Source organism: Zootoca vivipara, chromosome 7, assembly GCF_963506605.1.
Source record: "Zootoca vivipara chromosome 7, rZooViv1.1, whole genome shotgun sequence".
Lineage (NCBI taxonomy): Eukaryota > Metazoa > Chordata > Lepidosauria > Squamata > Lacertidae > Zootoca > Zootoca vivipara.
Genome location: NC_083282.1, coordinates 15,412,595 through 15,425,058, shown reverse-complemented (window position 1 = coordinate 15,425,058; position 12,464 = coordinate 15,412,595). Strand labels below are relative to the sequence as shown.

The 12,464-nt window shown below is 40.3% G+C and overlaps 1 protein-coding gene across 3 annotated transcripts in view; it reads left to right on the top strand.

Moving 5' to 3' along the window:
* The window catches only part of DENND1B (DENN domain containing 1B), a 190,726-nt gene that overhangs the window by 5,321 nt on the left and 172,941 nt on the right, over positions 1–12,464 (top strand). For all 3 annotated transcript variants that reach the window (XM_035123797.2, XM_035123795.2, XM_035123796.2), the window contains exon 2: positions 989–1,053. In XM_035123797.2, the coding sequence (XP_034979688.1) occupies positions 989–1,053 (65 nt within the window). The remainder of the gene's footprint in view (positions 1–988; positions 1,054–12,464) is intronic.

The following is a 12,464-nucleotide window of genomic DNA, read 5'->3' as shown; positions in this document are numbered from 1 at the left end:
ATAGTCCACAATCTGATGGCTTTAAATAGGGAGTGGTTTTCAGCCACTGAGCTCTATCAGTTCTTTTTTCAAAAATGACATTCTTTGACTTTAAAAGTTTGGTTTTTATTTCAGCATTTTAATATGAAATGAACGAAGAGCTGGCTGATGTACAGGACTGTAAGGAAACATGCTAACAAGTTAGATAGATAACACAGTTTTGTATATGTTGCCCCCCTGAAATAAGTAATCTCGTATTTGTAGTTGGTGTTTTTTGCTCGCTATTGGGGAGAAAAGTAATCATTTTTCTCAGAACATAAAAGCAAATAAAAAAATTCCTTCAGTAGCACCTTAAAGACCAACTAAGTTTTTATTTTGGTATGAGCTTTCGTGTGCATGCACACTTCTTCAGATACAGTGAAATGGAAGTTTCCAGGCACTTATGTAGAGAAGTGCCTGGAAACTTCCATTTCACTGTATCTGAAGAAGTGTGCATGCACACGAAAGCTCATACCAAAATAAAAACTTAGTTGGTCTTTAAGGTGCTACTGAAGGAATTTTTTTATTTTACTTCGATCCAGACCAACACGGCTACCTACCTGTAACCATAAAAGCAAATGTTACTTATGATTTGTGTCAGGGTATCTGAGTCATTGCATGTCATTGCCTCCATGTGGATTCACATGACTCCCCCCCCCAACATGAGCCCTCCTCCCATCATCCAGTGGTCAGATCCACGTGGAAACAGATTGTGTATTACGGTACTTGAACACCACCTATCCTGCAAGATTGAAAATTGTTTTTTGGACATGAATCTTGATGCAGTTATGTGTGTATCTCATCATGGATTGATAGAAAAGAATATCTTTGTGATATGAGAAGGATAACAATTTTAAGTCAACATGCAGTTGAATGTTAACCAAAAGCAGCGATAATACCCTTGTAATCAGATAGTTTGCATTCTTGTGATGCATGTATAACTAATTAAATGTTTTGTTTTTACTTCCAGGGAAAATCCAGAGAGTACTTTTGATTTGGTGCTACAGGTAAAATGCCAGGCTTCTGAAAATGAAGGTAATATACTTTAGCCATTTGTATTCATCCATATAAATTAAATGTGCAAAATATATGTTCAGGTTATTTATTTCACATATCTTTTTAAATGTAGGCAATATATCGAAAGACATATGCTTAATTATTGCTTAAATTGGTTTTTTATGACACTAGATTTTTAATAATAGGAAAATTAATTACAGTTTACTATGTTACATGTGTTTTATTTACCCCTATTATTGTTAGTTGCGACAAACATAATATTTAATTGGAGACATGAGCTTACTTTAAGTTCATGCTTTAGCTTTTCTGACCTTTTTCAATTTGCACATTCTAATGAATTTAATAAGTTGTGTTTAGCAGTATGTATAATTATAATGTTTTAAGCAGGTGATTTTCTCTGTAAGTAGCCATGCTATTTCAGGACTGTACAATTTAAGGATATAGGTAGGGAGCCATGTCTTAGTTTCTGGCACGCAGAATCATTTAATTTGCTTGTGGAGAGTTAGCGTGCTAGGGAGAGGCTGCTGGCCAGTGCTAATTTTCTACTTGAATGGAATTTTTCTTGAAAGAAAGTCCTCACATTTGCTGTCTTCCCTGCATCTTGAAATGGTACCATCCTGAGAGTGCTGTGTTCCTAAATGTGTAAATCAGTTCTTTTTATTTGTTTGGCTGTTTCATTAGGCTTGGGGCACTTAATGACACCTCTTCAACTTGGGTTGTGAACAAACCTGTTAGGACTAAATTACTTGAGGCAGCAGATACTAGTCTTTTTAGATAATACAAACATGAGGAAAAATATACACAATATCCTGCATGTCTGTGACAAATAAAATGAGGTGAAATGAAGATGCATGTTTCAAAAAGGAAACAGCATCTCTTCTACTGTTGATTGTTGGTGGCTACGTCTGTGGTGGTCCACTCTGTATGAAAGGTACAGGAAAGCTTAAACAACCTCTTCAGAAATATGCTATGTGGTTTGCCTTCATTTATGCGACCACAGACTTTGAAAGTTTTTCTAGTGTTGTAGGAAGAAAATCAGCATGCCAAAGCAGAAGTGTTTTTGTGCCTTTATGCAGAGCTTTTGAAATGGTATGAACAGCACTGAGGTCTCTAGTCATTGAGCAATAGCAATGATCAGTTGTTGAAAATACTGCCATGTAGGACATTGCCAAGATTTGTCATTTCCAACATTTGTTATTTGCAATATTTGTTATGGGCTGCTTCTATACCGAATCTCAGCTGGTTTGTCTATGCTGGGGATCTGTTTTGCCAGTTTCACCAAGGTATTGTTGCTCTGTGGGTTGTTTGGTCTTTGGACTGCATCATTGTTCAGGTTATCATAGGCTGAACTTATTCATGTTATCGACTTGTCCCACTCCCTGATCTGCTGTGTGCAACACAATTTCATGGTTCCTGTTGGATTGCATGTCTTTCCAACACTGCATGTTGCTTTTGTTCTTTGCTTGTGTTTCTGTTTCCTTACTTAAAGTTCACTCTTTGGTCCTCCATTCAGTTCCTCCTATACTTGACTATTCTCACTCTTGGTTAAAACAAACAATTTTCTGATTATGAGACTTTTTGTGCGCAGTCCAGTACTTTGTACTTCTCATATTAGATCTCTTATAAAGCATCTAGGTATGTCTCAGCTTTTCTTTGTTTTTGTGTAGTCACTTTTTTTTTGACAATTCAGTTCTTCTTTTCTAGGATAATCACACTTGGCACTATGTGTATTCTATTTTTGTCCTCCATGCTTCTTGGATGAATAGGGCTGCTCTTGAAAACAGTCTGGAAACTTCAGTTGATCCAAAATGCTGCAGTAGGATTATTAACAGGCACTTTGCTTGGACTGTATCATGCAAGAGTTGCTATGCTTTTGCTGGTTGGTTGGCCTGTCATCTGTGTGTGTGGTTTTGTGGTGGACTCCATGTGCATATGTGTGTAAAGCTGCTGAACTCTGCTGGATCCAGAATGTATTGTTTGAGTTGGCAACCCTATATTATTCTGCTGGTTGCCAGTTAATTTCCAAGCAAAATTCAAAGGGCCAGAGCTGACCTTTTAGATTCCTCAATGGCTTGGGCCTTGATAAAAGGCCTTCTATATAAACTCCTACCACACTGGGCTGCTTTGACTGCAGTGCTAAGCAATAGTTTAATGGAATGAGTCTGAATGAACTGTGGGTTTGTTTGTTTGCTCCTCTGATATGGCCATGAAGAGCAGATTGAAAGCTTCTGCTTCTGCTTTTAAACTAATCAGAGTTCCCTGTTAGCCTGAACTTGTGAAACTCTGATTACTTCAAACTCTTGTTAGTGAACAAGCCACAATAGATGCTGGCCTGTTTGGGTTAACCACAGTGTAAATTAACCACAGTTCCTTTGGCTTTGGAAGAAATAGTGACATTGTATTTTGTCAAAAATGGAAGCAAAAGCTTTTGTTCTTCTTGTGTCCACACTAGAAGGGGGAGTGTGTAAACCAGAGGCTTCTGCAGACGTAGTCACAGGGGCGTACCCAGGATCAAAACGGGTGTGTGTGTCCAGCCATGGGCAGGGCCATGAAGTGGGAACGTGGGCGGGGCTACAGGGCCAGCGGGCCCGATGACATCGCGGCGGCGGCGGCGGCGGCCACCTTGTGCTTCTGGGGCTGGCAGCGTCGGCGGCTACCCTGCTTGGCTGGAGAGGACGGGAGGGTCGGGCAGGTGAGAGGGGGTGGCAGGGCGGGCGAGGGCGAGGCAAGGCACGGCCGCATTCACGGCGGCTCCGAGGCGTTGCTGCATATCAGCATAATATTTCAACCATGTCGTGGGTTCAAGCCCCACCTTGGGGGAAAATTCCTACACTTCTTCATGAAGACTGGAGGGTGACTTCTATAAAGGTTGTTGGGAAGGACACCCAAGGCCTGCTTTGGCAGGGTAAAATTATTGTTTGGTTTTTATTCAGTCCTGTTGTTTATCGTTTTAGTGACTTTCATTGGGATAGATCCAAAGTTTTCCTTCCTCTGATGGAATAAGGAAATCATTGGATCAAACTCATTCTGGTTTTGGGACTAATAGTTCAGACCTCTTGGTAATTCATTGTTGCAAGCTCTCTTTCAGGGCACTATGACTGGAAAGTGGGCTGTAACTGGGTGGGGAGGGGAGGGTGGAAAGTATTCTTGAGCCAAGCCAAGCGATATCCTTGTCTTTTTTCTTTGAATTGCATACCTGCCTTAGCTTCTGATCTGGTTACTATTTTTTAATTTTTTTTAAGGTTTAACTTCCCTCACATGCTCCTGCAGCTGCCACCTTAGTTATGATTTGGGTCAGAGAGACTGATGCTTTTAGATGTCTCTTTTGTATGTGTTCCTCTGCCTTCCCCTTTTCATTTTGCCCTTTGTGTCTAGGTTGCTCTTTCATATGGTGAGAGTTGGGTAGTTACACTCTGCACTTTGGAAATAATCACTGTATGAGTTAGATTTTCAGACCAGCCTTCCAGGCCACATCCTAGTTATAATACCTCAATGTATTTTTAAATGAGAGGATTTTCTGGCAATAACAAGTAAACACTTTTTGAAAAATCTTAATTATTTTCTTACAGGTGTAAGGTTCCACCCTGTATTACTTATTATCACTTCTGTCTGTGTTATATTTAATTTAGTTTGGTCTCAGGGCAGAGTCCTATCATAGTCTGTCAATTGTTGGTAGCACAGTATAATGAGCACACAGCATTATACTGGGAATACTATGAATTCATCTGACTGTTAAGGCACAGTATGTGTAAATAATATTTTCAGCTTTGCAAGAGATTAGTTTGGTCATTTTTCTATCTTGAATTCACAAATTCAGCACATGCTTATTTCCTAAATAGGACCCTTTCAAGGTCAATATCACAGAATTGTAGGATTTGAAGAAACTTAATGATCATCTGGGGCCATAGAGGCAATTGGCAAATTCACTTCCAAATAATTTTGATCTTCATCTTGTGTCCCAGGTCTTCAGCTGCATCCGTTTTACTACCATTCCCTCCCATCTTTGGATTTAATTCTGAACCAAATAAATTTTTTAAAGGACCTGGTCTTTTTCAAATGACAAAACAGTGCCCTGCCTAGGGCTTTATCCATATGATGGACTAATTTATTAAACTTTATTCCAGGATCACAGGAAACAACTCTTAAAAATGTAGTTCCAGTGCCACATATCAATGGTGGGTAGGGTCAGAGGCAAAAGTGGGCAGAGCACCTAAGGTGAATTCTTCTTTTGTACGGTAGGCTGCTTTCTGCATGCACTCACACATTCTTATCTGTGTTCCACCAAGGCAAGGAAGAAGCATGGTCACAGTTAAAGAACACAGGACTGGTGGGAGATGTGGCCTGGGAAGAGTCTCAAGGGCCAGACAGACAGGCCTGGAGGGTACATTTGGCCTCCAGGACTGGTGTTCCCCATCCCTCCACTAATAGGGTCCTTAATGTTGTATAGGAAGGCATAGCTACTGGTATGTACATTTGGTGAAGGTGGGGGACTTTCTGTCTGAGCTGAATGAGCAGAGTTTGAGGTTGTGTGTTTAAAACCATAACTCTTTTATTCCCCCCCTTTCTAAACATTTTTTCCTACTCTATCTTGATACTGATAACAGTCCTTCCTCCTCTGACTAGCATTTTCAACCTCTAACTGATAAGCACTTTTTGATCTTCAACTTAAATTAATAAATTTAACATAAAATGTAGTGAATTATACAGTTACTTGGTCTGTTGCAGGTCTAGCCTTAAATAGATTTTCATGCTAGGATAATCTTTTGAATATGTCATACTTAGAAATGAGACCCATTCACCCTCTGTGCCTGCACCCTTTTCTTCTTTATGAAAGAGATTTGTATTTTAAATGGGCTTTCTTCTTTGCATCCCATCTGCTCGCTGTGCTTGATCTTGCTGTGAAGTTGGGGTTGAGTTTATGACATCACAGTCATAAATGTTGCTGTAGAAATATCAGAAGCAGAAAATTATGGTCTCCCTGCAAAGACTGAGCAGCAGGAAAGACTGGGCTAGGAGGCAAAAAGACCTTAATATGACCTATATAGTTATTGGATTTTTGTTGAAAAATGTCCATTGGTGGAAATTTTCTAATTCTTTCTGTATTTCTTAAAAACCCTTTTGCCGAAGTATTTTTTTTAAATAGTGTAATGCTGGCTTCTTATCTTATAATCAATATGTGTCTTCTAGGAGTCAGTTTATTCACATTAACACTTCTCTAGTTTGCAGTTGATGGAAAGGTGGTGTCGTGTTACTTCTTATATGTAATATTTGGACATCAATGACAATTTCTCCCCATCATTGCTCAGATTTCCCTCCCACCTCTGATAACTGATGCCTTACCTCATCTAAAACCTTGCTTTGTGACTTCCTTCTCCCCTCCTCATACCTGGCTGTCTGGTATGAGGCAGGTGTTCACATATGATAGGGCCTTTTTAGTAACTGAATCCGGGGTCTGGAACTCTAGTTCCCAGGAAGCCTGTTTAGCTTTGTTGCTCCTTGGTTTTTTGGCATATTGTGATTATGCTGTAATTTTTTTTTGGGGGGGGGGGCTTTGGGGATTAAGCCAAGCTTGCCTTGATGCTGAAAAATAAAATATCTTTTCTGAGCTTCCTAGGAACTTTTGTATCAGCTTTTTAATATTATAAGCTGCCTTGGATCTTGAAGTGAGATAAAATAGACTGGAAGGAAACACGAATTGCAGCTCACCAACTGTGTGTTGTAGGTGGCCAGTTGTTTGGCACGCCGCCCCTCCTTTCAAAGAAATTTTCATTTTCAGTTGGTGGGCTGTTGTATATGGCTGTATATGGCTGCTGAGGTTGGTAGAAACAGGTTGAAAAATATAATTTGAGCAGACAACATTACATTTATATATATATATATATATATATAGTAAAATCAGGTGGAGGCCTCAAGAAAGCAGAAATCCTAGTGTGTTATCACTAATATTATTAAGATTTGTCAGTTTCACATTGACAGCTTCTTCCACTTTTGTTGTGTGATTGAGGAAGAAAGATGCCTTTCTATGTAACAAAATGACACTAGTCTTTGCTGGACCAGAAAGGAACCTGACGCTTACTGTTTAGGCCCACAGTGGGCATCACTTTTGGGTGGAGAGCCACTTCCCTGGTGGTTTGGTTGCTAACCAAAACATTTGTTTCCTTCTCAGTCAGGTTTTCCAGCTCATATTGCAATTCAGTCTAATATTAGGAACATAGGAAGCTGTCTTATACAGAGTCAGACCGTTTGTCAATCTAGCTCAGGATTTGCCAAACATGGATCTCCAGCTGGTTTTGGACTACAACTCCCATCATCCCTAGCTGTCAGGGAATTGTAGTCCAAAAACAGCTGGAGACCCACATTTGGGAAACCCTGATCTAACACATTATTATCTACTCTCCATAGTCTCAGGCTTTTCTACTCTTGGTGTGCAAAAGATCTTGGATCTTTTGCACACCAAGCATATGCTCTGCCACTGAGCTACAACCCTTCCCCAGAACTGGAAATATTGCTGGACCAAACTTACTTTGCAAGGTATACTGCTGGTTACATTTCAATTTGTGTTGAGTCTTCACAGACATTCTGGCCAAAGCATTTCAGGCCACACCTGCAGGATGCTGCTGATAACTGCTTGCAAGTTGACAGCCCTTGGCTTTGTGGCTAGTGCAGGTGAACATACAAAGGCATCAAGCAGATGGTTCTGCCCTATATATCTTGCTGATGTGGTATCTAAGAACAAGTAAAAGGAGACAAGTGCTTGGCAATTACTGCTGAATGACTGCTGGCTTCTTGTTAAGTTCAAGCTTTTGATTCAAACATGCCTGAACCTTCATTTGAACTTTACTATTATTTAGTGGACTGTACTTTGTAAGGGATGAATGGATGTGTTCAAAGCAAAATTCAGTGGAAACCTGGCCATATATGTCTGCTTCAGCACCAGGGACCCGAGCTCCAGGAGTGTGCATTGCCCTGGCACAAGTGCCGTCTTGAGTCTGGCAAGTGGGGAAGACTGTTTGACTCTGTTCCACTTGCTAGGCAGCCTTCTGTCCCAGTCTATATGAGAACAGATGCCATAAAAGAATGACTGACATCCTATATAGCAGCCCTTTCTCTTTGGCGCAGTGCCAATCACCACCCCTGCACTGACATGGTAGGAACGGCTTCCTGACCACCAGCTGTTGAGTGGGGTAGCGCAGCAGCAGAGAGAACTCATACAGTCCTTTTAAAGCATTTTAAGACTTTTCTTCTGGACCTTTACCTTGAACCTTCTTCATTTGGTGGCTATAGAAGGGATTCTACCCAGGGGAGTCCCTCCTCCTCAGAGCACCACAAGGCCAGAGAGGCTGGGAAAAGCCATACAGGGAAGACCTGCTGAAAAGCAGCTTTCCTGCCTCTCACCTCTGAGCACCGTAGCACAGCAGCAGCAGGAGCCCCACCCGCCTTTTTCAAGCCAGCAAGCACTAGGGTCCTGTTCCTTCATAATCTGCAGGGAAAATTCCCTTTGGGCTCCAGGAAGGGTCTCCTCACGAGCCATGAGGACTTTTCAGTATTGTGATGCTGAAGTTTGTAAGCAGATGGGAAAACTAAAAAAGGCTTTATGATGGCTTAAAAAGTATCCAGGATTCAGGAATGGAAGTCACATTTGGGTTTGTGCTGCTAAGTTGCATCAAACAGAGATAGGCAGTGAGCAGTCAATGGGTCACCTTTTGCAATCTGCAGCCCTCTGTTGAAATACTGGGAATTGTGCTCCTGTTTGGAGGCTGTTTTATTAGCAGGAATAACAACTGTGTTAATCAGTTAACCTTCTAACTTCCTAAGATGTAGAGGCCTCTGTAATCAGTTATATATCTGAAAATTAATTCTTAGGCATCCAGGCCTGAAAATGAGGGAGATGTGTGTCAAGTGATTTGCATGTTGTTGTATGTGGCCAGCTAATTTCATATAATAGGCTTGAATTTAGTAACTTTGGTGGGCTTCTTTTGAAAAATCATCTTATGCTCTTAGAATTTTCCATTAAGTCTCAGAACAATAGTGTTAGCATGTTATTCTCCCTAAATAGTAACATTATGTTTCAAGTAGAATTTAGGTTGTTTGCATGCCGATAACTGGATGTACATTGTGGTTGTACGTATGTTAATCTGTTCATTAGATAAACTTTTAATATCCTTGTAGGAGGTAGTCAACTTAAGTTTTACTCAGAGTAGACCTGTTGAAAATAATGGCCGTAACTTGGTCATGTTCATTAATTTCAGTGGGTCTGATTAAAACTTAGTTGAACACCACCCTATATCTGTAGTATAGGCAACTTAATGCTAAATTAGGGATCATGTATATGGATTTGGTTCTCAGAATAGAAATGACAGAGGGATGGTATAAATAATGAAGGAAATTTGATTCTCCCCCTTTGTGTTTTAAATTTAGGTATACATCTTTGTTCTCCTTTGAGCAAACAGGAAGTTGTATGTGATCATCTCAACCACGTTTGCCTTAAATAGACAAATAGTGCTACAGTGTTGTCATAACAGTTGTGTGCTAAAGGCTCACTGAAACCACATTTCAGTTACAGAAGCTGATGTTTTAAATTTGTACATCTGATTCTGGACAATTACACCAGCTGTTGGTACAGTTAATTAAAAGGAGATAACTTTATTTATTTATTTAAAGAATTTATAAACTGCCCACCACTCAAGAATATTGTGGTGGTATACCTAATAGAAACAGAAATAAAATACAAAATTAGACAAATCAAAATATGTTAATTCATTTTTTAAAAACCAGCATAAACATTATCAAATTATGCTACCATGTAAAAGCCTGGTTGAATAAAAAAGCCTGAAGGAGATGCCTAAAATAACAAATTGTTGATTTGATTACAAGTTCCAGGGGGGAGTGCATTGCAAAGTGTGGGTACCACACTAAAAGTTCTGGGTCTAGTACTTGTTAAAATAACGTTTTGGGCATGTAGCAGAAGAGTTCAAGCAGGGTCAAGAGGTGAACTTCTATGCAAACAGCTTAGGGCTTTGTAAATCAACAGTAAAAACCTCAAACTCCTTCCAGTAGGTAATTGGCAGTAAGATTCTGTTACGGTACATACTGGTGGTAGATTGCTCTAACAGCAGCTTAGCCACAGCATTCTGGACCAGCTACAGCTTCTAGACCGGCCTTAATGGCAACCCCACATAGAGCACATTGCAGTACAGTGGTACCTCAGGTTACTAACTTAATTTGTTCCGGAGATCCGTTCTTAACCTGAAACCGTTCTTAACCCAAGGCACACTTTTGCTAATGGGGCCTCCCACTGCCACTGCACCACAACTGCATAATTTCCATTCTCATCCTGGGGCATATTAATTGTAACCCAAAGTGTTTGTAACCCAAAGTGTCTTTAACCCAAGGTTACCAAAACCCTTGAGGTTACCAGTGCATGGATCACCGTGGCCAAGCTGTTCCTATCCAAGAATTATTATAGTTGCCAACACAGGTGCTCCAAGCCACTGAGGCTATTTGGGCTAGTGACAAAGATGAATCCGGGAATATCTCCAACCAACACATGATCGTGTGTGTGTGTCCATCCAACCCTGTTTAGAACAGGCAATCAACTTATCTACCAGATCTAGGAACCACTCACCCACAGGGCCTCCATCTTGCCAGAATTCAGCTTCAATCTACTGGCCCTAATCCAGTCCACCACTGCATATAGGGACTGGTTTAAGACTTACACAGCCTTTATGACTGACACACATACATACAGATGCAGAACACAAGGCAACAGCCTACAAATTTGTTTTCAGACGGCAACCCCCTTTCTTTTTCCAAAGCCGTATAATCAGAAAAAAGTTTTGAAGTATCTATTTTTAACAAGTAAAATACTGTCCATTCCAGTTATTCTGAAATAAGGTAGAAAGAGGGATAAAAGCCAGAAAAAATAGGTGGAAATGAAGGAACAAACTCTGATGGGATGAAAGAATGAGACAGTTTTCAGATGCTTTGGGAGCCACATAAAATGAGGTTGGGGGGTGCATGCAGACTACCTGCGCTCTGTCCAGCCATCACACTCTCTATTTCTGGGTCAAGCATTTATGTCTTCACCTTACTACTTGGCCCTTTGGGAAAACCCACCTCACACTTTAAGAACATTGATTTTAGCCACAGATGCATTTTCTTTGTAAAAAAATGTGTGTTTTAAATGTTGTCTTCTTTTTAAAAGTGTTTGATCACATTACAAACATGATAAATGACAAAAGCCAGCTTTTTATAATGTTACAACACTATAGTATTGTGGTGTAGTTTAACAGAGTCTTTGTTGAAAACTAATTATGGTATATCATATTTAGAGGATGTCTTGAACCAGTGGTTTTCAAGAGACATGCTCTCTTCAAATATTTGGGCAGCGATTATAATGGGACTTAGAAACACAGGAATAGAAAAGATTAGATATTTTATGTTCCTATGGGGGTTTGAAGAGGAGGAGAGTTATTAGGGTCTTCACAGTATAACTTGGAAATTGTGTGCTCAGTGACTATGATTACTACTGTGTAATCTGTCGGTGGGTGGGTGGGTGAAGTAGAGAGATTGCTACTGTCTTGTTCCCTTATCTCCTGTCTGCAAAGAATTTTCTGCAGCACTCTTCACTACTGCTGGCAAGATATTTGGTATGCATATCATGAAAGAGATAGGAGAAGCAGGTCAAGGAAACTTTATTATTGTGACCCTCCCCCATTCCTAACCTTTTAGAAGTAGGGAGGGCTGACCCAGTTCTTAAAGACCTGGGAGATGCAGGGTGGAAGGGAGTGTGGGGAGTTTGGTATCACCTTGCCAGTTCAGACCAAAAAATGTAGAGCAGGCTGTCTGATAGGATGTTGATGAAGATGAATTTAGTGTGGTCTGGTATCTGTTTCTGTAGAATTCCTCATGCTAGTGAAAACAGAAAGAAAAGAGGTCAGCTATAAACAACATACAGAAGGCTCTGTAAACCACGATTCCCAAATGTTACAAGTTTAGATTGTTCTCTTTTGCACACATCATTTCTGCAGAAAAAGAGTCTCTAAAACAAAAGCTATACACAATGGAAGTACCCAGCAATCTGTGCTGGAACGTAAACAGACATGTGACATGTAACAATCTCACACGTCTGCTCCTTAAGATTGAATGGAATATCCCAACAGTGACCACCTCCGATGATTTTGCTTTACATGTTGTTTTTTAAACTACAGTATTCAGAACTAGAACTGGCATACTTCTGGCGTCCTACATTATAATGGCAAAAGTGTGTGGGGTTGGAGTGAAGCCCATGTTTGTGTTAAGCTAGGCAGAGTCATTGATACCAGAGAGCTGAATTGAAGCTAGTGCACTGCATTTCTTCAAATGAAATATGTTGGTCAGGATTCAAAGTGCTCTTCCAGAGAACTTCTCATGACATTCTGTCCTGTGAT